Raw genomic sequence first — 24,139 nt, forward strand, 5'->3', positions numbered from 1 at the left:
TCTTAAAATGGGTGTCGGACACTATTTCAGAAACGAAAACAATTGGATAGGACTGAGGGAGTAATATATATTAACGTTTTGGCAATAAAAAATACAGTAATAATAAAAAATACATTCACACAGAGAAACGATGCTTTATAATGTGAAAATAATTATGAAACAAACATAAATTACCATGAAACTTGTTTGTGCTGGAGCTAATTATCTTTCAAAACGCAAACAACATTTTCCCGCCAAAACCTCCTCTCTTAACGAATCAACAAATGTATATATAACACCCCTGGAGACCCATTTTGTATCTCTAATCCACGCCTGCAAAAACACCCACCAGCTCAAACCACTTCACGCACACATTATTCGCCTCCACCTTTCATCAAACAGTTGGGTGGTCACTCAACTCATCTCTTTCTGTTCTTTAAACAACTCAATTAGCTATGCCTTTTCAATCTTTAATCATTTTTCGAACCCCAATTTGTTTGTTTACAATTCTATTATCAGAGCGCTTGAACAGAATTTTATGTTTGAGGGTTGTGTTTCTTGTTTTGTTGGTATGTTGAGGCGTAATGTGAGGCCTAATAATCTTACCTACCCTTCTGTTTTGAAGTCGATTGCGGAGAAAGGTGAAATGGGTGTTGCAAAGATGGTGCATTGTGATGTTGTGAAGAGGGGTGTTGAGATTGAGGGGTTTGTTAGAGTGAGTTTGATTGATATGTATGTTAAAGTTGACTTGTTGGGTTATGCATTGCAGGTGTTTGATGAATTGTGTGAAAGAGATAATGTGTTGGTTTGGAATGTGTTGATTAATGGGTGTTGTAAAGTCGGGGATTTGGGGAAGGCTGTAGAGTTATTTGAGGCAATGCCTGAGAGGAAAGTCGGTTCGTGGAATTGTTTGATTAATGGCTTTATGGTAAAAGGTGAGGTTGATGTGGCTGAATATTATTTTTATAATATGCCGGAAAGGAATGTGGTTACTTGGACTACTATGGTTTCGGGATTCCTTCGTGAGGGGCAGTTTAAAAAAGCTTTGGCGATGTTTTCTAGAATGTTGGTCGAGGGTGTGATGCCTAATGAGCTTACTATTGTTCTTGCACTTTCAGCCTGTTCAAAAGCGGGAGCTCTTGATAATGGAGTTAGAATTCACAGTTACGCATGGACTAGTGGTTTTCGGATGGCAATAGATGTTGGAAATGCTCTGATTGACATGTATGCAAAATGTGGACTAATAGAGTCTGCAAAGCAAGTCTTCTCCATGACTAAGAATAAAGACCTCCGGACTTGGACTGCCATGATATGGGGTTGGGCAATACACGGCTGCTTTGAGCAAGCTCTTCGGTATTTTGATGAGATGAAGTTATCAGGTGTGTGATTTTTTGTTTTTCCGACAATATGATGTTGTGCATGTTTCTTTATAGAAGGATCTCTAACAATTTTGTGTCCGACAGGATTGAAACCAGATAAAGTTGTCTTCCTTGCGGTGTTAACAGCATGCTCACATGCTGGACAAGTTGAGTGGGGACTATATTACTTTGATTCCTTGGTGTTTGAATATTCCATTATACCCACGATAAAACACTATGCTGTGGTAGTGGATTTGTTTGGCAGGGCTGGCCGATTGGATGAAGCTCTTAGTTTCATAGAAAATATGCCTCTAGAACCTGACCTTGTGATGTGGGGAGCTCTTTTTTCCGCTTGCAGAGCTCACAAGAATATTGAAATGGCAGAATATGTATGTCAACATATTCTACAGCTCGAGGATAAACATCCAGGGAGCTTTGTGTTTCTGTCAAATGTCTACGCTGGAGTAGGGAGATGGGAAGACGTTGAGAGGGTAAGAAGTGAAATGAAGTTTACAGGTGCAGACAAGGAACCCGGGTGGAGTTATATTGAGTTGGGGGGTCAAGTTCATAGTTTTGTAGCAGGTGATCGTACCCATGCACTCACAGAAGAGCTGTACATGAAACTGGAGGACATAACATTTAGTGCAAGGGAGCAGGGCTATATGCCAGAAACCGAGTGGATACTTCATAACATCGAAGAAGAAGACAAGGAAGAGTCACTGGGTCGTCACAGTGAAAAATTGGCACTTGCCTTTGCTCTCATTAGTACCACTCCGGGGGCCACCATTAGAATCGTGAAGAATTTGAGAGTGTGCGGAGATTGCCATTCTATGATGAAGTATGTCAGTAAGATGTGTCAGAGGGAAATTTTGTTGAGAGACATAAAGAGATTCCATCATTTCAAGGATGGAATTTGTTCATGCCGAGATTACTGGTAACATTGTCTATTTGAAGCTTAATTTGAACACTTCAACGTTTTTGATATTCGACATCAATTGGGATCTAAAGATAGGGAGATTTCTATATAGAGATGGAAATCATAACCAGGATGAATCTGATGTGGTACAGATAGCGAAGACATTAATTCCTCTTTAACCAGTTTAAGTTACCAGCATGGGTGCAAGATGGTTTTTCATCGGATGAATTATAAGAGTACTTGGAGGGAACATCATGGTGGATGTCTGAATTCCTTGTTTGAAGCACACATGGGGAAATTTTATAACCCTAATCAAGACCATGTATCTAAGGTACTGGCTGACCGGCATAATCAAGACTCAAGTAAGAATCTAAAAGCAACTATATCATATGCCACATGCACCTGCTAAACTTCCTCCACTGTGTTCAATATGTCATCATAAAGCACCCAAATTTGGAAACCTCTTCAATAATTTACCTATGCAGAGCTAGAAAAAATGCTATAGATGGCTTTCCTGAAACTAATTTCTTGGCTAAAAGTAATTTGGTATGTACAGAGGGGTTTTGCCGGATGGCCAGGTCATTGCTGTGAAACAAATAAGCCAGCTAGTTCTCAGGATGAATGAATTTTGTTCACAACTAGAGGTTCTCACTTGTGCTCAATATCATAATAGTAGGATGCTCATTCGGCTGTCTGGGGACAATAAAAGAAGTTTATTAGTTTGTGGATGTATTTGCAACTGGTCACCTGATCATGACCTATATAATTCCTTTTTTATATTTGTAGCAGGTACCAAGTATATTAAATCAGCCTACTTTGCTGTCTCGCTTTGGCACAAGTTTGAATTAGTTAGAGTCTTCTTCATTGCTTGGCATGCTGTGAAATACATTTATTCAATTTAAGATCAGTCAGACTTCCAAGATTTTCTGTCCTAATATGTATATGGTTACACATGATTGACAGTTTTCAAATATATCTCTGTAACTAGGTTGGCTTGAAAATAAGTCTTTGAATATTGTTAAAATGTACACTTGATATGCTTGACCAAGTTTCTAAAAATTGAAAATTTTCTTTTCTGGTAACTTCTTAATAAAATAAATTATTAGTCTAGAAAAAAATTACTTTCCAAGTGTGTCATTTTTTGCTCTAGTCAGTATCCTTATTCTGAGGTGCCATGATTTCGTTATTGCCTATGCCTGTAAAATGCAATTCTCTTTCTTTTTGTGAATTTTGTCATCTTCAAGGCTAATGAATTTGAATATTCATTCTTTCAACTTGTGGAGCATAATTTATGTGTAAATGTGTGTTTGTGTAATTCATAAGTCTACCTCGGGAGCAGGTACATGTCAATATGTATTTAAATGTAGCCTAATTTAATTCCTTGATTAATTTACTCATGTGTTGTCTCAAGAAGACACAATATATTTATGTTGTGAAACAAGAAATTTTATTGTTCATGAAATTTCTAAATATAGTTATAACTCATAAATTTCTATGTTAAATTGTTGTAAAACCGGATCAGATATACAAATAAATCCATTAATGCTTCCATTCGCATAGTTACACCTGATTGGTTTTGGTAATTTTTATCTGTTTACTTATGGCATTTCTACTGTTTTGAATATTATAAGTTTTTAGTTGGCATATGCGTGTTTTTCTTGAAACAGATTTTGGAGATTGTGAACCTAGCAAATGATCTTCTTTCCCCTCTAGTTCTGCCTGTCATTCCGGAGCGACATGACTCGATTGCGACAGAGGTTATTACTCATGAGAAATTACCCGAGGAATGGCTCAAGCTCCTTCAGCAGTTTGAAATGGATCTTCTTCCCGTATTAATGCAGGTGAATATCCTGATTATTTAGATCTAGAAAAAGCTCTTGTGGCCTACAGTTTGTCAGTTTATTCTTTATATCCATCATGCAGATATGTGGATCGATTTCAAATGGTCCTATTCCTCACAAGTGCCTTTCTGTTATCTCTAAGCTTATGCACTTTACCAGAGCCTGTAAGATCAACTCTCTTTTGAGTGTAACAAACATATCAAGGTAACAATATATTCTCAGAATTACATATGTGAATAATGTTGATCAGCTTTGTCAATTGAATGTGAAATGCAAGATTTTCCTTTTGATGTCTAGGTTCTTAGCTGGAATTCTAGCACGGAAAGATCCACAAGTGCTGATATCTGCCTTGCAGATAGCTGACACTTTAATGAACAAATGTCCAGCGATATTCTCCGAGACGTTTGTGAGGGAAGGTGTATTGCAGGCAGTGGACACAATTATAATAAGTAGACCTCCTGACATTGCTTTTCCTCAATCATTATCATGTGATTAGGATAGTTTTAAACATTCAGGTTTATCTGTTGGTTCCCCTCCAATTCTCATAAAAGTTCCAACTTCTAGTTCCGATATGTTTGTTGGCGTAAAATCAGCTGCGCAGGCCTTAAAAGTTAGTTATTCTAAATATAATCCTGAGTATATAGATGCTAGTTCTAAAGAGCTACAAAATCTAAAGAGCCTTTGCTTTAATTTGGTTACGTTTGATGATCAGAAAGTTATATCTAAAGGATCAAAGGCAAAGGAGGATCTGGCTACTCCTATAATATCTGAGATACTTAGAACTTTAATTGAAGGAGACTATTCCACTTTTGAGTTCATTGAAAGTGGTGTTGTAGATGCTTTTCTTAAATATTTATCCTGCGGATTTCACTCCAATGGAAATATTTCTGATTCCATGCTTTCCAATGACCTATACCACGAGCAAGCAGCGAGAAGATGCAAGTCATTCATTACAGTTTCCCTTCCTTTAGGTCTTCAAGATAAGAAAATGGCTCCTATGAGTATTCTAGTTAAATACCTTCAGAGTGCATTGTCCTACCTGGAGCGTTTCCCAGTTGTTCTGAGCCATGGTGATAGGTCATATAACGGTTACGGGCACTTGTCATCAGGGCTAAGTGTTTTAAGTCGGAAATGTAATTTACATCTTTGTAGAGCAAAGGAAGACGAATCTCTTATTGATTATTCTTCACACGTTCTTGTATTTAATCCTTTAGCAACACTAGCTGCTAGTTCAACAAGATGAGTTTATTCATCATTCAGCATCAGCAAAGACATCCGAAATTGGGATCGTGCCACCTAGTGCTAGAGTGTTGTTGGCACAAGAGAAGAATGATACCTCATCCAAGAGGAAGGGAAAGACTGTTTTGACTCAAAAGGAAGAAAGTGGTACTCATATGAGAATTGATGCTCGTAAAGGAGCAGTTGATAAAGGTGCACAAATGAAAATTGTAAGTATACTTTTTTCTTCAAAGGTTTATAATGCATCTGTCAATTCTCATTTATATATTGATAATGTTTAGTTTGAAATAAATTTTATGGGTATTGAAGTATTAGGTTGAGCATTTGTAAACATTTTTTGCTGTAGTGGTTAATTTGGAAATGCTATTGTAAATAGTCAATCTTATATTTGGGGTAACATCTAATTTAGTTCTTCTAGTGTCAGAATTGGCTCCTTTCTACTCACCGAAACCTAGTTTTCTTGGGTTGGTTTAAAGACTTTACCATATCTCAACATACACTTCTAACAAATTCTGAACGGTTTATTGGTGAGGCAGGCTGGCTTGTAGACTAATACCTTAGAATTATTGAAAACCTGCTCTAATTAGTGCCGTAGGTGCAGTGCGACCAAAGTCTAGGCCTGATTGATGTTACTATTCTACTACAATAGTTGTGCTTGAATTGGGTCAATATACCCTTCATGACTAATTGATTATTGTGGTTTTCCTTGAAAGTTAATTACTATAAGTGGAATGCTAATCATCGAGATGGCATTAGGCAGTCCCTGACTTAATTACTAAAACTAGATAGAGTAACATTAGACATGTGATTGGCTTTGTAGACTAGTGTCACTATTAAGCTTATGCTAATCCCTGTTGTTGATCATTCTAGATCAGATACGTGCTTGGAGGTGAAGATATGTTTCTTATGAGTTGCTTGTTGAACATCATATTTATATAATTGCAAGTACAGTAGATGCATGTTATGTTCTATGTATATGTTTATAATTAAAAAGAAAAAAAAATAAGAATTGACACAAGTTACATACCTAAAAATGAATATGCTACCAAGAATCTTGTTGAAGTCCCATTACAGTGTTTTATCAAACTGCACATCTGCCTGATGTAAAGAAATACAAGTTGCTACCGGCTTGTGGGTATATCCCGGCCATGCACCCTTCATTATCTTTGTTACAAAGGTTCTAATTGCTGCTCATATATGTTAAAATTCTGTTTTCAATGATCAATTTCCTGCAGCATTCAGAAGGTAATGTATTTCAATTTCTTTTATGTCATGATTGTTGAACGGTTAATTGCGATATGTCAGTAAAATAGATGTCATCAACTATTTTCCGCAATTTTTCACTGTGTTTATCCTACAGTTCTTATTTACATGTATTGTATTATATTTAACTAGATTCTGTTTTTGGTAGGACGAGGAGTCAAAAGATGATATCTCTGACAACGAAGTCCAGGATGATGTATGTTTTATGCCTTTTCCTTGATAATCATCCAAACTTTTAACATTTTAAAGAACTTGCTAATGATGAGGATTACATAGTTTCTCAAACTCCGTGGACTTATATTTTTTGTAATGTGAAGGATGAAAAATTATTTTCACCATGAGAAAAGTTAATGCCATCAACTATTTTTCACAGTTTTTCTCTGTCTTTATCTTATGATACAGCTCCTACTCGCATGTGTTGCATTATTTAACCAGCTTCTATTTTTGTTTTTGGTAGGACGAGGATTCATATGATAATATCTCTAACAACAAAGACCAGGATGATGTATGTATTATACCTTTTACTTGATATTCATCCAAATATTTATTAGTTTGAAATATTAAATAGATAGTTTTCTCTAAAACTCCGTGAAGTTATGGATCTTGTAAAGTGAAGAATGGAGAATTATTTTCGCCATAAGTAAAATAGATGCCCATCAACTATTTTCCGCGGTTTTTTTCTATCTTTATCTTACAGTTCCTACTTACATTTGTTGTATTATTTAACTAGATTCTTTTTTTGTAGGACGAGGAGTCAAATGATGATTTCTCTGACAATGAAGACCAGGATGATGTATGTATTACGCCTTCTAATTATTAATAATTCAAACTTCTAACAGTCCTAGAGAACCTGCTAATGAGAGGATTAAATAGTTCTCTAGAACTTTGTTCACTTATGTTTCTTGTAATGTGAAGAATGGAAAATTAGGCTGAGCTGTTGGTTAAATATGTAGGTACGCGGGGGTTTCAGCACAACTAGAGAATGGTGTGAAAGACTTGTAGCATCTCCCAGGCTAACGTTTTTTGCAGGTGGGAAGCAACTTAGTAGGAATATGTCAATTTATCAGGTCATCCAATAATTTTTACTTGACGAGGCTGTCAGTGACATAGATAGTGATAGAGTCGGGCTAATGAGTGGTAGATACACCATTACATATCAAAGTGCAAACAACGCAACCAATAGGGTCTTAGTTGAAAGAACATGCTCCATGTATCCATGTGAATCGAGAGAAGTGGTGTCTCCCGCTGATTCATCAAAGCAGCAAAACTCACTCTTGCATAACATTCTATATAGGGAACTTCTATGTGATCTAGAAAAAAGTGATCCAACTTATAATATACTGGTACTGTTATATGTATTAGAGGGGTTGAATAAGTCTTCTTCAAAGTTACATAGAGAGGTAATTGCAAACCCTTTTTGTGAAGGAAAGATGTCGAGTTTAAATAATTGTACCGGAATTGATGGTATTGTCCCTGGTGATATATTTATCAATAATCGGCTCACTTTAAAATTAGTTGGACAGGTTGAGGATGCACTTGCACTTTGTAGTAAAAATCTTCCATCATGGTGTTGTCAACTGACATAAGCATGTCCATTCTTGTTTCCATTTGAGATGCGGCGTCAGTATTCTACTTGACTGTTTTTCAGTTTTCCCGCGCATTCTATCATCGTTGTCAGCTGAAGGGTGTTAATGGTCATGGCTCAGAGAATAAAGAAGGGGTGCGAGTTGGAAGATTGCGACAGCGGAACGTTCGTGTGTCCCGAGATATCACTCTTGAATCTATTGCACGAGTCATGGAAATGGATAATAATCAGAGGAAATATGTTCTTGAAGTATATTTTGGGGAAGTTGACATAGAGTTGGAATCAACTCTAGAGTTCTACACCTTTTTAGTTCTTGAGTTACAGAAGGTAGGACTTGAAATGTGGAGGTTAAATAATGCATCCGTCAATTCCATGATGGAAGTTAAAGAGATAGGTAGCACGGGTAATACTGTTATGGCTTTTGATGCTTTAACCCAGGCACCTTGTGGGCTGTTTCCAAGTTCTTGGCCTCCGAATGTAGATTTGTCTGATGGCAGCACATTTAAAAAAATTGTTGATTACTTTAAATTGCTTGGCCGTGTTTTGGCAACTGCTCTTCAAGATAAAAGGCCTTTAGATCTGTCCTTATCATCAGCATTCTATAAGCTTTTGCTTAGTCAAGTAAGCTGATTTTTGGTTCAAAGCTGTTTCGTACCGTCCATGTCACGTCAATATGTTTGTATTAATTTCTTCATTGATGCAGGACCTCGGTTTACATGATATTAATTCTTTTGATCCTGAATTGGGAAAGAATTTGCTCAGATATCAAGCCCTTGTTGACGTGAAATTATTCCCGCGATCAAGGGGTGGCAATAATGAAGTTTCTGAAATTCAATTTAGTGAGAATGAGAATGCAAATGAAGATCCCGACCATGATTTTACTCTACCCGACTATCCATTCCCTGAGAATGTATTAGTCGTAATCTTTAAATTAAATTTTTAATTAAAACATCATGGTATCTGCTGTTTGATAGAGGTGTTTCTCATGAAAGTATATTTCCCTTAAATTGGCAGGTGTATATTAACAATTTGAAGGAATATATAGATTATATATTCGACTTTACAGCTGGATCGGGAATTAAGAGACAGTTAGAGGCTCTAAGAGCTGGGTTTAATGAGTTAAGCAGGTCCATTTATCTTTATCTTCATTGTATTATTAACCCGTGCCGTTAAAATCACATTTCTGTACTAATATTCATATTTGATTATCCAGTATTAGTATTCCTGTGGTTATTTCATCAGGTTCTTATCCTACTGTTTTTCCAAGCTGTCGGAGTTTGGAAAAATTTGTGGTAATAGCACAGTTTTGTGAAAAAGATAGTTAAACATGCACATCTTCTATAAGTTTTGTTAGATGGTTTAGTCATATGAAAGTGTGTTATTCTTTTGCAATATACTGTGATAATAATAATATAACCTCTGTGGTTTTTCAGCATTTCTCACTTGAATTGCAACTTATGTGCTTTTTCAAATCAGGTGTTTGACATTTCATCTTTGCAAATTTTCTCTGCAAAGGAGTTGGAGTATATGCTTTGTAATTAAAAATAACGGAAGGTAATTTACTTTTCAGTTATTTTGGAACATGGAATGCAATTTATCTGTTGAAGCCAATTATTGCACATAACAATTTTGCACTAATTTTGTGCATATTATCTGCATACAGTGTGTGGTTTATTCATCGACATGGAGGTTCTCAGATGTTTAAAGTTTTCTTCAATGGTGCTCTTCAATGTTAGCTCCCTCCAGTTTCGGAACGAATAGGAACATAACCTTCTCTGATCGGCGTTTCAGTGTCGTCTCCAGAAACATCATTTCCTGTCACCATTTCATTGCTCTTTGTTGTTACTTATGTGATTTGCTTTGCCGCACTCAGTTGTATCAAGACACCATGTTTTTTGTCTATTTTTCCTCTGGTTGCTATTACAAGAGAAATTTTTCATTCTCCTTTGCTTCCGCATAATTGGCAGAAATGCTAATACCGCAAATAGTTACTGCACTCAAGTGATCAACATCAAAAATTTCTCTTTTTCCTTATTTACAAAACATACAATTCATTCAATTGCTCAGAAATGCTAGAGGTGAACTCATTGCAGGTGTGCATAGGACGATAAGTGAGGAGGCGACAGGTTTTGGAGGCGGAAGCCATGGGGATGCAAGAAGTTGGCTCTCTGATTTGGGGATTAGGAATGTATTATCGAAAGTGATTCATTTAATGTATTAATTTGGGGATTAGAAATATATTATCGAAAGTGATTCGATTAACGTAGTGAATGCTTTGTTCAAGTATTATGTATCAGAAGTGGGAAATACTCTTAAAGGGTATAGATCCATTTTTTTGTAAAAAAAGTGACTTCAAAATTCAACATATTCGAAAACAAGTAAATAAGGTAGCTCATACCGTAATTAAACTACGTTCTGATATAGAAAATAAGAACTTGATACTCCTTCCAATGTGTTAGAGGATATTATGATTGATTGTTTTTTGCTTTAATGAAATTTGATTTAAAAAAGAAAGATGGTTAAATTATCTAATCTTATACAATTAGAAGATTAGCCAGCTTGCTAAATATGATAATAATAAATAAAACAATAATTAGTTACTAATATCACATGAATCCTTATCTGATGAGTTGGACCACCAAATCAATTATTAATATAACAATTATGTAAATGTATATAGTATTTTTAGTCTTTTACAAACCTCATTAATCTTCTATTATTTTATTCCTCATTTTCATTTCACGTTACACAATCAACAATATATAACAAACTTTTCAAAATGGTTTAATTTCTACTAGTCTCGATTGGATTAGCAAGAAATAATGGAGATTGAATCGAATTCAAATCATTTCAAGCTCTGGAGTGAATTAGAGTTACACGAATTTCAAGACAAGCTTGTGATCAAAGCCGTTGATTCGCCCGATCAAGGCTTCTCGATTTCTCGTTTAGATGGCGACATAGATGAGCTTCACGGTTTGTGCACTTTTTGTGTATTTTGATTTAGTTCAATTTTGTTGAATTTGTGTGTATTGTTTGTGTGTTTGAGTTTGTTTAGGTATACTTTTTGATTGAGTTGATATGTTGGTATGGAGTATGAGTTTTGGTGTTAGTTTAGCATTTTAAGTGTTTAATACGAGAGAGAGAGAGAGAGAGAGAGAGAGTTGTGCATATTGTTATTGATTAAGTATAATAGTGAGGGAGAGGAGAGGGAGAGGGAGAGGGAGAGGGAGAGGGAGGAGAGAGAGAGAGAGAGAGAGAGAGAGAGAGAGAGAGAGAGAGAGTTGTGCATATTATTATTGATTAAGTATAATAGTGTGGGAGAGAGGGAGAGAGGAAGAGAGAGGGAGGGAGGGAGAGGAGGAGTGCATACCTGATACATCAACTATAATAGTAGAGAGAGAGAGAGAGAGAGAGAGAGAGAGAGTTAGAAGTGCATATTATAGTAACCAAGTATAATAGTACCGGGGGGGGGGGGAGATCTGCTAAACAACTTATAACTTAGAACTGAGAACGCGTGATTTGCATAAGGTTCGATGGAGAACTATTTGAATGACTAAGATTCTATAGAGAGCCATGATAGATATTGTCCTCTGCAATCTGCATTAATGTTTACTTGAGTAGGGAAATGAAGGCGCGTGATACTAAAACTAGAGTAACATACTTCTTGTCCTGCAAAGTTATCTCATCTGGCGACAATTAAGTGGTTGAGAAATTATTAGAACTTCAACGAAAGTTTTAGTTACAAATTTTGGCCGAGTACATGATGATAAATGGTCCAGAACATGATCATTCCCCGGTTCTCTAATTACTAGAAGTTGTTCTCCGAACTTTTATCGATATATAAATTGAGTATGTGTAGAAGATATCTTAAGCAGATTGAATGTTTCCTTTCCAAATTACTTTGTCTGCTACAAGTAGATCGATTTACTACTCAAAATGATTGCCGCGATCTAAATGTGAATGTTGGAACTTCATTTAATAATATACTGCAACAGGTGATACTTGTTCAGGGACTCCCTCCAAGGTCTCTACTATATATGGCGTGGCCGGAACAATTAGGTTGCTTGCAGGTATCAGCTGAAACAACTCGAGTACCTAATTTCCTATTTTATGCAATATCCAGAAAATGGATGATGTACTTGCAAATAAAGCTCATAGTAATATATGTGCTCAGCCCAAGTTATGCATTAGGATTGCTAGCAATGTAGTGGAGTTTATTTTGCAGAAGTAAACATCTGACATCAAAGGATCAGCTAATCTATCTAAAACGTTCACTTTTCCCCTCTATGTGGCAGTACAAAACAAATTTTACCGTATTGCCTTAATTTCATTGTTACCTGATATAGTGATATGAAATGTCATATTGAATGAATTAATTAATACAAAATATAATCATATTGAACGGAAATCACTATTCTTTTTCTAAACAACATTTCCAGGCTGCTAGTCCAACAATTAATTATGTACATATGTAAACTATTTTTCTTTGCTTGCTTGTTAAATTTATTTGCAAACTCGTTATTTTGGTTTTGGTCCAGGAACTTACATACTTGCTGTAACTTCTCGAAGGGAAGTGGGAACTTATCTTGGTTTCCCTATTTACCAGGTGATGTCGATGAAGTTCTTATCATGTAGCCAGGGTTCAAGACCTTTAACTTCCGAAGAAGTACGTTGTTGCTTTCGTGTTCTATAAAAGTTGAATTTAATGAGGCACCTATTAATTGCTATAGACTAAATCATTGTCTAAATGATACTAAATTCTATTCTATTTATTTTGCAGAAAAGAGATGAATCTTACTACTTGAACCTGTTGAAAATGGTGGAATCAACACCTGGCTTGTATTATTCATATGAAACAGATATTACAGTGAAGTATGATTTCTAAGCAGCCCCTTGGACTTTGAACAATTCTTTAATTTATTAATAATGTCTAATGGGGAGTGATTTGGCTGAGAACGGTTTTCATCGTGAGAACTTTTTGTGCAGAACAATGTAATAAAAAAATGTAGGAAATGTGAGAACAATAGTTGTGCACACAGTTTTTTAGGATTGCAGAATTACTGTTCTCACCCTAAATGTGTTCTCCGCAGAGCGGTATCCATGTTTAATAAATATTTGAAATAATTCAAAACTGATATACACTGTTACATATTCTGTTTATATAATAATTATAGAGGTTTTTTTTTAAATACGTGTTTTTGCAGAAATACAATTTTTTTAGGTTTTAATTTGCAAAAATATGATATTTCAATTTTTTTGCAAAAATACGATTTTGCAACCTGCTGCAACCTCAAATGCAACCCGATGCAACCTCAAATGCAACAAAAAAAATCAGTTCTTTTTTAGAGAAGTTTCATATGTGGTTGATTTTGGTTGCAAACCGTATTTCTGCAATTATTTTCAAAAGATAGTAAAATTGCAAACAAACTTAGAAAAAGTAGTATTTTTGGTAATTTCTCATAAATATATTCAGGCAATCAATACCTTATTGTCTCTAAAATAACTACACTGATTGGTTCCAGCTTACAGAGAAGATTCAAGCTGGCCCACGGATGGATGAATAAGCCAATGTGGAAGCAGGTTTGTTCACATAAATCAGATAATCTAGCATAAAGATAAGCTGTGCATATACAACAACTGGAAATTGATTTTTTAAAACCATTTACATCAATACTGTTAGATGCCTTTGTGGGGCTTTATAGTAATTTTCTTCTTTTTTCTTCTTTCAAACTCTGGGATATTCCTTCTTTAAGGCACTTGGTTTATAGTAATAATAGTTACTGAAGGTGTTCAACACTGCATATATCTAATTTAATTATCGAGAATGGTCCAGCTCTATACTTCAATGTTGTATTATAGTAGAATGGTTCACCATCACTTTGTAAGAGCTAACTAGGTGTAACTAACTATGTAAGTTAAGGCTGTAGCATCCGGAAGCTGTGTCCTTACTGTTACAGGCTTCCCAATCTGAGATCTATAGCATACACTGATATCACAAAAAAAAAATTCTGATGAAAATTATTGGTTCTAATGAATATCAGTGAAGAGAGTTCTAGACTTCTAGGAACCAAACATAAACTTTTTCATTCATTATAGAGAAGAATTTTCCTGAAAGACTTGCACCCACTTCCTTGTACAAGGACCAAGGCTAATGTATTTGACAAACTCATTCATTGTAAAAAGTTTTGACAACATAAACTCACATGGTCCATTAATAATTATCGGGCTCCAAACCCCTCTGATGACTTTGTATTTTTCTCCGCTGCTGGTATCACGTAGTTGCTTTTTTTCGTCTTGCATTTGAAGTTAAAGGTTTATTGATTTCTCATTGGTCGTAATTTGCATATTAAGTTTCCCATTCCTTGGCCTATTTTTTAATCATATATTCTCTTACCAGGCTAGCACTTAAATCATTTTCAAACAGGCTTCTAATCTGGGGTCCATATGTGTGTTTCAGGCTGACCCACAATATGTTTGGAACAGATACATTATAGAGGAGCTTATTGAAAATAAGGTTAGATATTCTTTTTGTTTGTAGAAAAGTATCATGCAAGAGTTTTGGAATGCATTTTAAATCCTCTAAACAGAGCTCTACTATTTTCCCAGGTTGACTTGTAGATGTCAGCTCTTTCTTAATGTATCATGCCTTTTTATTGCAGCTTGATGGGTTCATTATGCCTCTACTACAAGGGAATATCCTTAATAATTTTATAGTTGTGCGCGCGCTTGATAATGTGTAGATAAATCAGATTAACAGTTACGCTCTCTTAACCTAATATAATGGTGTTTTACTTGACCTAAACTAAGTTTCCAGACTGGTAAGCTGAAGCTTAAACGTTTACCTGCAACAGTTACATTGATTTCAAGGAGGTCTACCCGACGCTTAGGTACATTTATTTGAAGAGTATTTGTTGATAAATATATATACCTGACAGCAGGCCTATGGAAAATTTTATAAGTATCTATTTGAATAATTGAATGCAGGTACAAGAATGTGGAGAAGAGGAGCTAATCTACAAGGAGATACTGCTAATTTTATTGAAACTGAGCAGTTAATAGAATTTGATGGTTTTATTTCATCGTTTCTGCAGGTATTATTATGTCAAAGTATGGCTCTTACCTCTTCAGATGTATGGAGACAGATATCTTCTTCTGCATGTCAAATTAACAAATATAAGTAAACATTTTGATCAACCTTGATAGTTACGGCTTTATTCGGAAAATAGGAGTAATTTTAGCTTCGGCATAAATCACAAGTGCTGGTGCATGTTTGAACACAATTGTGTGGTAAACATGTTAATCTCCCCCCCCCCCCAAATATTTGATAAAACCATTATCTTATGATGAAGAATAATGTGTTGGTTCTAATATATCAAGTATTGATAGCCTTTCAACTTCACCTTATTTAAACTAGGTTTTGCAGTACATTGTAAGTTGTAACACAAGAGTGTAGTATTTGTCCATTGATATGTGCTCATATATAATATATACATATATATATATTGTATTTGTTATCTTATATATGATGTTTCTTCCTTCTAATTTTATTGTCTATTTGGTTTTAAAGAAGAAATATAATATTAATTTAGACTTGCATTTGAATATTCTTTTGTCTATTATCAGTTTTGTTAACAATAATTGTAGGATTATTTTTTGTTTAGCTATTTTTTAACTTCAATCCAGATACAGTTGTGATGAAACTTGCTAATTACTTCACAATGTTGGGAGGCATATGACATGTATATATGTTCAGGTGCATGCAGCTTCCCAGCATTGGGATTTCTAGGATATTAGGGGAACTACAAACAGAATCTACTTATCTTTAATGTTTTCATCTTTTCATGTTTCTGATGATTCAGGCTGATTAGTTATTATTTACCTATATTCTTAAAGGTCCGTGGTTCAATTCCACTTCTATGGGAGCAAATTGTTGATTTGAGTTATAAGCCAAGACTTAACATTATTAGCCATGAGGAAACCGTAAGTGTTATTTCAAACTTATAAACTGTTATATGTAGAAAATAGGTGCCTACTCATTTAAGTATTTCTGTTGTATTGTGATTCTCATCTTTCCCCCCCCAAAGTAGTATATTTTAAGTTATGTTTTTATTGTTTTGAAATTTTGATATGCCAACTAATTAGGCTAAGGTATTGGAGCGCCATTTTCATGACCTTTTACAACGATATGGAGAGACTGTTGCAGTTGACCTAACAGACAAGGTTTTTATCTTTCCTTTCCAAAGTCAAAGTATTGTTAATTATATGTTCCTATATGCTGAGTGTGGAGATCATCAATTTGAATATAAATATATCTATCTTTACATAATTTTGTAGCATGGATATGAACTCATTCACAGATCATGCTATAGAAATTGCCTATCCAATAAAATACTCTAGAAGGTTTGCACACCTATAAATTCTAGAAACACACACACACGAGATGTAAAACTGTAACTCTTCTAGAATTGTAATAATCACAATATGAGGCTACGGGGAAGTGAGGTTTCTGCACACTGCTCTGGTGTGTATATATCTATTCTTTGCAACGATAAAAGTCTGTAAGTAATCAAATCTCTTGCTTGTACCTATTAGCATGGTGACGAGGGAGAACTAAGTACGGCGTATGCTGCTGAAATGGAGAAGCTGCAAAATGTGAGGTGATATGTCATTCTTGTTTTGGTATTAATATTATATTTCCAGTTGTCCTCTTCTATATAAGGATGTGAATAAGAGTAAGGTAACGTACAATATACACCAATGACCACATGGTCCAACAGTATCTACCTCGCTCCCTCTATGTAATGTCGCGGGCCGTACCTTGTCAAAGACAAGCTTGTTGTGTGAATGTATTTACCTATTAAATTAAATAAATAAATAAATAAACATACATATGTTGATGTTAAACCATGCACTGATGCAGTGTCCTGCATCATGCACCAATCACCATCCCATAACGGATTTGAGCATGTATCGTCTCCTCTACAAAAACATAATGGCTAAAACTTGCTAGCTAATAAGAAAAAAAAAATTACAAAATGCAGTACGATAGCAACTACGCTATGTAACTAGGGTCATTTATGGCTAATTAATTAAGAATTTTGACACATTAATGCAGGACAAGAATTCAAAAAGATGAATTATATTATAAAACAAGAACAAAGGGATTAAAGAGATTTATTGATAAGCAATGAATTATACGAATCCCAAGAATAAGATCAATATTATTCCCAAGAAAAATGTATAATCAAAGCTTCCTACTAATGTGGGGGATTACATCACTTATATAGACTATAAACCCCTAGTAATAAGCCTAATAGACTAAGACCCGTAAACAATTGGGCTTTATTGTAAATAAACTACTTAATTAATAAACTCCCAACCCCACATATAAAATATATAGACAATACATTATTTATCTCTACACTAAACAAATATAAACTAATTAGTAACATATATATTAATTCGTTATTCCCGTTCCTCATCACACATCTTTAGCTTTCACGTTATTAACTCTTGATGCCTAAACTGATACTGAAGTCAATGTGTTTTCATACTTTGTCTGTGCCATTTGTTGCAACAAAATGATTAAGAATTGGCTTGTGCTGAATTCTTCACATTTTACAATTCTTTGGGTGTTCTCTTTTTAGCTGAATGATGCCATAATTATATGATCATGCCCAAAAGTAGCAGAATAATCCACTCCAACAATTTGGATTGAACCATTCAGTTCAGACATTATGTTGATCAGATGGCTTGACAAGCAGGAAACTAACTTTTGATGGATGTTCATTAATATTCAGATATGTCTCATTTGACTTTCATAAAAAATGTGGCAATGGAAACTTCGACAATATACAACTTCTGTATGACGAAATTTCAGAAGACTTCGAAAAACAAGGGTAAAGAACGAACAAACTGGTGTTAATTCATTTTTCATTTTTTGTCTTGCTAATCATATCAGAATTGCAAATATGCTGGTTTCCCATTTTAATTGTTGCGTTCCAGCTTAGCAGATACTTTCTCTTAGGATCAAAGGGAGAGATATTAGCAGAGCAGAAAGGAGTTATTAGATCGAACTGCATTGATTGCCTTGATCGAACAAATGTTACACAGGTAATTGGATTGGTTCTTAGCATTATAGTTTAAAAGATTAGGGAATTAAAAAACATTGTAACATATTCAGCAGATGTTCCTTCTATTGGTTTATCTATATATATTTTGACTGGAGTTGCAAATTCAGCCAAGTATTAATAGTAAATTCCGGTGATTAATTCTTGTCGTTTCCATTATGTTGCTGCAGAGCTTTCTGGCTAGGAAATCGTTAAATTTACAACTTCAAAGAGTTGGTGCATTTTCTTCCATTGACTGCATAACTATGTTTGGAGAAGATTTTGAAACTTTTAAGACCTGTATGGACTTTATGCTGATATTCCTTTGTCTATCAGCGGCAAGGGGAAATCCCCTGTTTTTTATGTTATCGATCCTGAGCTTGACTTTGTTTTATTGTTAGTGTGGGTTGAGCAAGGTGATGAGATAAGTCTTGAATATGCGGGAACTCATGCGCTTAAACGGGACCTTGTCAGGTATTTAGACTAGGTTTTAGCAATTCTCTTAGTGTATACTATTATATTTCTGTGATGCATTGTTTGTCTTGCAAAAATACAGATTTGGGAAGCAGACCATGGCAGGACTAATTAAAGATGGAATGAGTGCACTCTCAAGATATTATTATAATAACTTTCAAGATGGTGTGCGACAGGCAAGCTTTTCAACTTGAAGTCTAAAAACTTGAGGATCTCTGAAATTTTAAATGGGAGGGGGCTCTTTGTATATTAGAAGGCTTTAAAAAATTTGCTCACTGTTTTCAGGATGCAATAGATCTTATAAGTGGTCATTATACTGTCAAATACGGTCCTCCTCCATCCTTGCCAAACAGAAATGAAGCACTTAGTGTAAGCACTCTCCTCTATCTTTCAATTAGTTGGATAAAATCGTAAAAATTTTAAGCTATTTTTAGCTACATTAGTCAATTGTAAATAGAAGTAAATAGCCAATTGTAAACCTATATATATTCTGCTAATCTGTGCTTTTGTCGATATGGTTACATTTGGAAACCTGCAGTATCTACCAGTTGCATCGGCATTGTTAATTGGAGGATTAACGGTGACGTCCATCACACTTAATCGAGGTACTTTTATTTGTGTCGCTTTAAAAGTAGAAACACTGCATATGCTTTTCAATTGGTCGAATCTTTTTATAGTTTTTGTCTATTAAATAAAACTTCATTTTGTATTGTCTTGTTAGCAGCTGGACAGAATGCACAGAGCTTTTTGTCCTCATTACTCTGTGCTAGTGCAACTGCCGGAGTTATGGCACTGGTAAAATCAAATGGAAGACAGATTTGTTCTAGGCCTCGCTTGTGTGGCCTTCTATAACCGTAAATTTTTAGTCATTTTTTTTCTATAAGAATGAAATAAGCGTCCAAAAAAAAACTGTGCTAAACTTTATTAATGTGTCACCTTTTACCTTATATAAAAAAATATACTACGTATATGAAGTATATGATATTATGGATGCAGATATATCAGATTGACAAATTTTAGCCCCCAATTCTCAAGTGATGAGAGTTATATGAGTTATATATGTATTTTCTATGGAAAATGCCAAATTTGTTGTGCTGGACCGCTGGTACATTGATACTAATTAGTAAAACTGTCAGACTTTTCGGAGTCCGTAACGGTTCATATGACAACTCTCTTGAGGCAGCAAGTTTAGTCTTACGGTTGCTACTAGAATCGGCTGAGTTTGGAGTAGGTTTTACTTTCATTTTTTAGGAAGGAACTTGCTGGAGACCATATAACTCTGAAAGAAAAATTGTACTGTCAAATTATAAGAGCTGGCCTAGTTTAGTGTTGAAATTTTTAGGATAGTGATATGTGCAGACCCTAAGTTAGTTACTTAATACCTGGTCCATCAAATAGAGCCGGCCAGACGGGCGTGCCGTGTGTGCCGGGCCGGTTTTCCGGCGGGGCGGGTTCCGTATTAGCAGATTCGTGGTCGGCACGTTCAATGTTACGGGCCGTGCCGGGTTAGTGCCGAATCAAAATACTTAAACTCGCGTACAACTCGCGGTTTGTACGAGCTATACGAGCTCGCGTGTTGGCCGGGCCGGGCGAGTTCGAACCGTTCGAACCGTTCGAACCGTTCGAACCGTTCGAACCGTTTGAACCGAGTTATGCGAGTCTGATACTGTTTATTTTTGAGCAATTGTTATTTTAAGAATTTAAGTGTCATGTCAATGTCAATGTCTGTAGCTTGTAAGTGGTTTCAGTATGTGGTTGAATCATAATAATAAAACTAATGGTTGTTGAATCATTCACTTTTATTATTTGCGGCTAATAATAATAATAATAAATAATAATTATGTTAAATATTTATCTTTTTAAATATCAACATGTGTTAAATTAAATAAAAGAAAAGAGGACGGTACCTCTATAAATTTTATTAATTACAAAAATATTACAATTGATTTGAGAGGACTCCTCTCTAAAAAACGGAACAAACCGCATTTTACATTTTGAACAAAATACAAATTAAAAGAAAATTAAAAAATGCAATATTAAAATATTCTATCATTTTACTATTTCATTTATTCAAATTCTTCTTCTTCTTGTTCTTGTTGTTCGGTTGTTGACATGCCTGATTCCGATGATGTGTCCATTGTCATCCAAACCTCTTCTTCTCCATCCGAGTCGTCTTTTTTCCTTCCTTGTTGTCTTTTCGCGGCTTGATCCCAATCTTTTTTGCAAACACATATTTTTACCACATCCGGCGATAGACTTGATCTCTTTTCGTCCAACACTCTTCTACCGGCACTAAAAGCGGATTCAGAAGCAATTGTAGAGGCGGGAACTACTAAAATGTTCCTCGCAATTTTAGCTAACACCGGAAATTGGTTCTCATGATTTTTCCACCATATTAGTATTGAAAAATGCTCATCTAACTCATAATGATAAGAAAAAAACTCTCTAGTCATGCTAAAAGAAGTTGTAGGTGCAGAAGAAGTAGTGGAAATTCTACACTTTTGTTTTTTAGTTAGTATATCCATCACTTTACTATTGAACATACTACTACTATTACTAGTCTTAGGTGATACAAGATTTGGAGTTTTGGGAGTATATACATCTATAAGACGATGTAATAAATCTAAACAATTAGTTACATAAAGAATATGATTATATGAAACTCCTAACACCATGTAATAATGTTCTAGGATATTTTCTAAACCTTCTTTTCTAACACCAGGATCAAGAAGACATGCAACACCATAAACATAAGGAAATTCAGTAAAATATTCTATCCACTTAATTTTCATATCAACAACAATTGAACCAAAATGTTGATCTTTTTCAAATTCTTTTAAAGTAGTAACAATATTAACACACTCAACAATCTATCCTCCACTTGGTTTCTTGGATCAGAATTATACAACTCCGTGATAACTACCTTATATTTAATTGCATCACATAGTAATTTATAAGTCGAACCCCATCTCGTGGGACAATCAATACCCCACTTTTTGGGTAGTAACCCATTTTCTCTACATAATTTTTTATATTGTCTCTTTAATGTGTGTGCTATCCGTAAATATTTAATTATTTTTCTAATGGGTAATAAAAAAGTTGTTATTTGTGAAATCCCCTTTTGTGCTGATAAGTTAAGTATGTGTGCACAACATCTAATATGCAAGAAAGCGCCATCTAATACGGTAGGAATATCTTGTGAAATATAATAAATAGCTTTATCATTTGCCGAAGCATTATCCAAAGAAATCGTAAACACCTTGTGAAATAAATTAAATTTGTTCATTGTTTCCACTATTCTTGTTTTTATGTTATAACCGGTGTGTGACTCATCCATAACATCAAAAGCAATTATTCGTTTTTGTAAAAAATATTCGGAATCAATCCAATGAACCGTAACACAAATAAATGGTTCACCTTGACTTGAACTCCAACAGTCACTAGTTAAAGAAACCATACCATCAAAATCACGAAAATATTCAATTAATTGTGCTCGCTGAGAATAATATTATTTTTGTGTGTGACGTTTAAGTGTATTCCTAGGAATTTTTTTAAATGCCGGGTTTATTGATTCTTTAATCATATGCTCTAAATCCGGACTCTCGCCGTGAGAAAAAGGTAACTCGTCTAGTGTAACATAAGTAGCAAAAGATTCAATCATTTTATCTCTATTATAGACGAAAGGCATACCTCCACCGGGAGACTATGTCACAAAACCACCCATTTGTGTTTGTTGTGGTGAACCTCCCCGCGCGGTTTCACTTTCGTGACTTTGCTTCGTAATGTCGTGATGTTTTTGTAAATGCCGATCAAGTGTACCCGTACCGGAGCCTTTAGAGTGAATAAAAGGTTGTGGATTTCGACCATTTTGAATACAAAGTAAACAAAACACTCTAAATTTATTCGGATCTTCCTCCATTGCTTCTCTTGAATAATAATTCCAAACATGTGATTGATGTCTTGCACTGGAAGCACTACCTGCAAAATTAAAAATAATAACCAAACTTACAAATTTTTTAATTCGGATGGCTTACAAAATTTGAAACACCAAACTCACACATTCGAATTATTTCAATAATAACCATATATATAAATTATTTTGAAAACACGTAAATAAGTATATATTTGAATTATTCGCATTTTTAGCAAACAACAGAAAAATATATTTAAAGAACAAATATTTTTAAAAACAAAAAAATTAAAAACTAAGTATACTAAAAGTCGAACGAAACTATATTTTTTAAAACATAAAAAATGAATAATAATAATCGAAATTACATTTTTTAAAACATAAAAAATGAATAATAATCGAAATTATATTTTTTTAAACATAAAAAAACAATAATAACTTACCAGGTTGCAGGGGTCGAGGTGGTCTCATACATGTTGCTTGAGTTGAACCGTGTGATGAGGCTGTGCCTGTGCCCCTTCCTTCTTCCATTTTAATTTTTTCGCCGGAAAATTTATAAGATCGCCGGAATAATTACAAGGTCGCCGGAATTTTTTTACAGCGAGAGTTAGTGAGCGAGGAGAAGAGAGATTGTGAGAGTGAGAGAGAATGAGAGATGAGAGATTGTGAGAGTGAGATAGAATGAGAGAGAGAGGGCTTTGTGACCTGTGGAACAAAAATGAAACTGGTGCAAAATTTATAGGGAGAAAATATTAGCCGTTGGACTTGAAAGCTTAAAGAAAAGAGACGTTAGAGGCTCAGGTTTACGTTACATAGAAGAAAGGTTGTTCACTGCAAAAGTTTTAAATGCAGGCATGAAGGTTTGCAGAAGTTGCAGACTGAGGCAGTTTTTGAACGTGCAGGCGCGTGCGTATTCTGACGGTTCGAACGGTTCGAACGGGTTGTAGCTGGTTCGCGGGTTCGCGATTCGAACGGTTCCAACGAATCGAGCAGGTTCGCGTGTCGGGTTTGTTCCGTGCCGGTTAAGAGTGCCGTGTCGTGCCGATTACCGAATCCTAGAAACTGAACCCATGAACGCCCCGTTATTTTTTACGAATTGTGCCGAGTTAGATTCGGCCCGTTACGAGTTGAGTTGATACGGTTTATTTGACGAGTCGGGGCGAGCCGGGGCGGGGCTAACCGCCCGTTTGGCCACCTCTACCATCAAATAAGATAAATTTAGCTCTTGTGCATGAAATTTTAGTTGCTTTGAGCATGTGGTTAAAATAATAATAATTTTTTAAAATTTTCTTTATTGAATAAAAATTTAGATATTTTGCCAACAGTCAGAACACATAAAATTAGGTGCAGAAAAGATCAAATACCGGAGTATTATATAGAAAGTTCAAAAGATTTATAATAAAAGTTTAGTTTCTGGGTCAGTGTTAATTCGAACTAATTAAAGTGAAGTTGGCAAATTCTTTCA

At 35.0% G+C, this 24,139-nt stretch overlaps 3 protein-coding genes and 1 pseudogene across 7 annotated transcripts; all 4 read left to right on the forward strand.

Moving 5' to 3' along the window:
* The first annotated feature begins 175 nt into the window (after window positions 1–175).
* LOC141677668 (pentatricopeptide repeat-containing protein At1g04840) lies at window positions 176–2,278 on the forward strand. The gene is made up of 2 exons (XM_074483679.1): window positions 176–1,358; window positions 1,443–2,278. Exons 1-2 carry the CDS (start codon window positions 176–178, stop codon window positions 2,273–2,275), a joined length of 2,016 nt encoding a protein of 671 aa, XP_074339780.1. The 3' UTR covers window positions 2,276–2,278.
* Window positions 2,279–2,481: 203 nt separating this feature from the next.
* On the forward strand, window positions 2,482–5,490 carry LOC141678190 (E3 ubiquitin-protein ligase UPL3-like). The gene is made up of 4 exons (XM_074484442.1): window positions 2,482–2,615; window positions 3,921–4,094; window positions 4,177–4,298; window positions 4,392–5,490. Exons 1-4 carry the CDS (start codon window positions 2,574–2,576, stop codon window positions 4,588–4,590), a joined length of 537 nt encoding a protein of 178 aa, XP_074340543.1. The 5' UTR covers window positions 2,482–2,573; the 3' UTR covers window positions 4,591–5,490.
* Window positions 5,491–7,078: 1,588 nt separating this feature from the next.
* LOC141678188 (E3 ubiquitin-protein ligase UPL3-like) lies at window positions 7,079–10,124 on the forward strand (annotated as a pseudogene).
* Window positions 10,125–10,880: 756 nt separating this feature from the next.
* On the forward strand, window positions 10,881–19,791 carry LOC141678013 (phosphoinositide phosphatase SAC8). Of its 5 annotated transcripts, none has more exons than XM_074484195.1 (20): window positions 10,881–11,154; window positions 12,177–12,251; window positions 12,720–12,847; window positions 12,962–13,053; window positions 13,704–13,761; window positions 14,639–14,695; window positions 14,841–14,873; window positions 14,987–15,068; window positions 15,166–15,272; window positions 16,075–16,161; window positions 16,324–16,401; window positions 16,774–16,838; window positions 17,982–18,080; window positions 18,192–18,294; window positions 18,482–18,590; window positions 18,692–18,764; window positions 18,847–18,940; window positions 19,050–19,133; window positions 19,303–19,369; window positions 19,486–19,791. In XM_074484195.1, exons 1-20 carry the CDS (start codon window positions 11,004–11,006, stop codon window positions 19,614–19,616), a joined length of 1,773 nt encoding a protein of 590 aa, XP_074340296.1. In that variant the 5' UTR covers window positions 10,881–11,003; the 3' UTR covers window positions 19,617–19,791. The 5 variants fall into 5 exon arrangements, with proteins under 5 accessions (XP_074340296.1, XP_074340298.1, XP_074340297.1 ...); XM_074484197.1 differs by having other exon boundaries at window positions 10,883–11,154; window positions 18,195–18,294; XM_074484196.1 differs by having other exon boundaries at window positions 10,884–11,154; window positions 19,489–19,791.
* The last annotated feature ends 4,348 nt before the right edge of the window (window positions 19,792–24,139 follow it).

This window comes from Apium graveolens, chromosome 8, assembly GCF_009905375.1.
Source record: "Apium graveolens cultivar Ventura chromosome 8, ASM990537v1, whole genome shotgun sequence".
Taxonomy (NCBI): Eukaryota; Viridiplantae; Streptophyta; class Magnoliopsida; order Apiales; family Apiaceae; genus Apium; species Apium graveolens.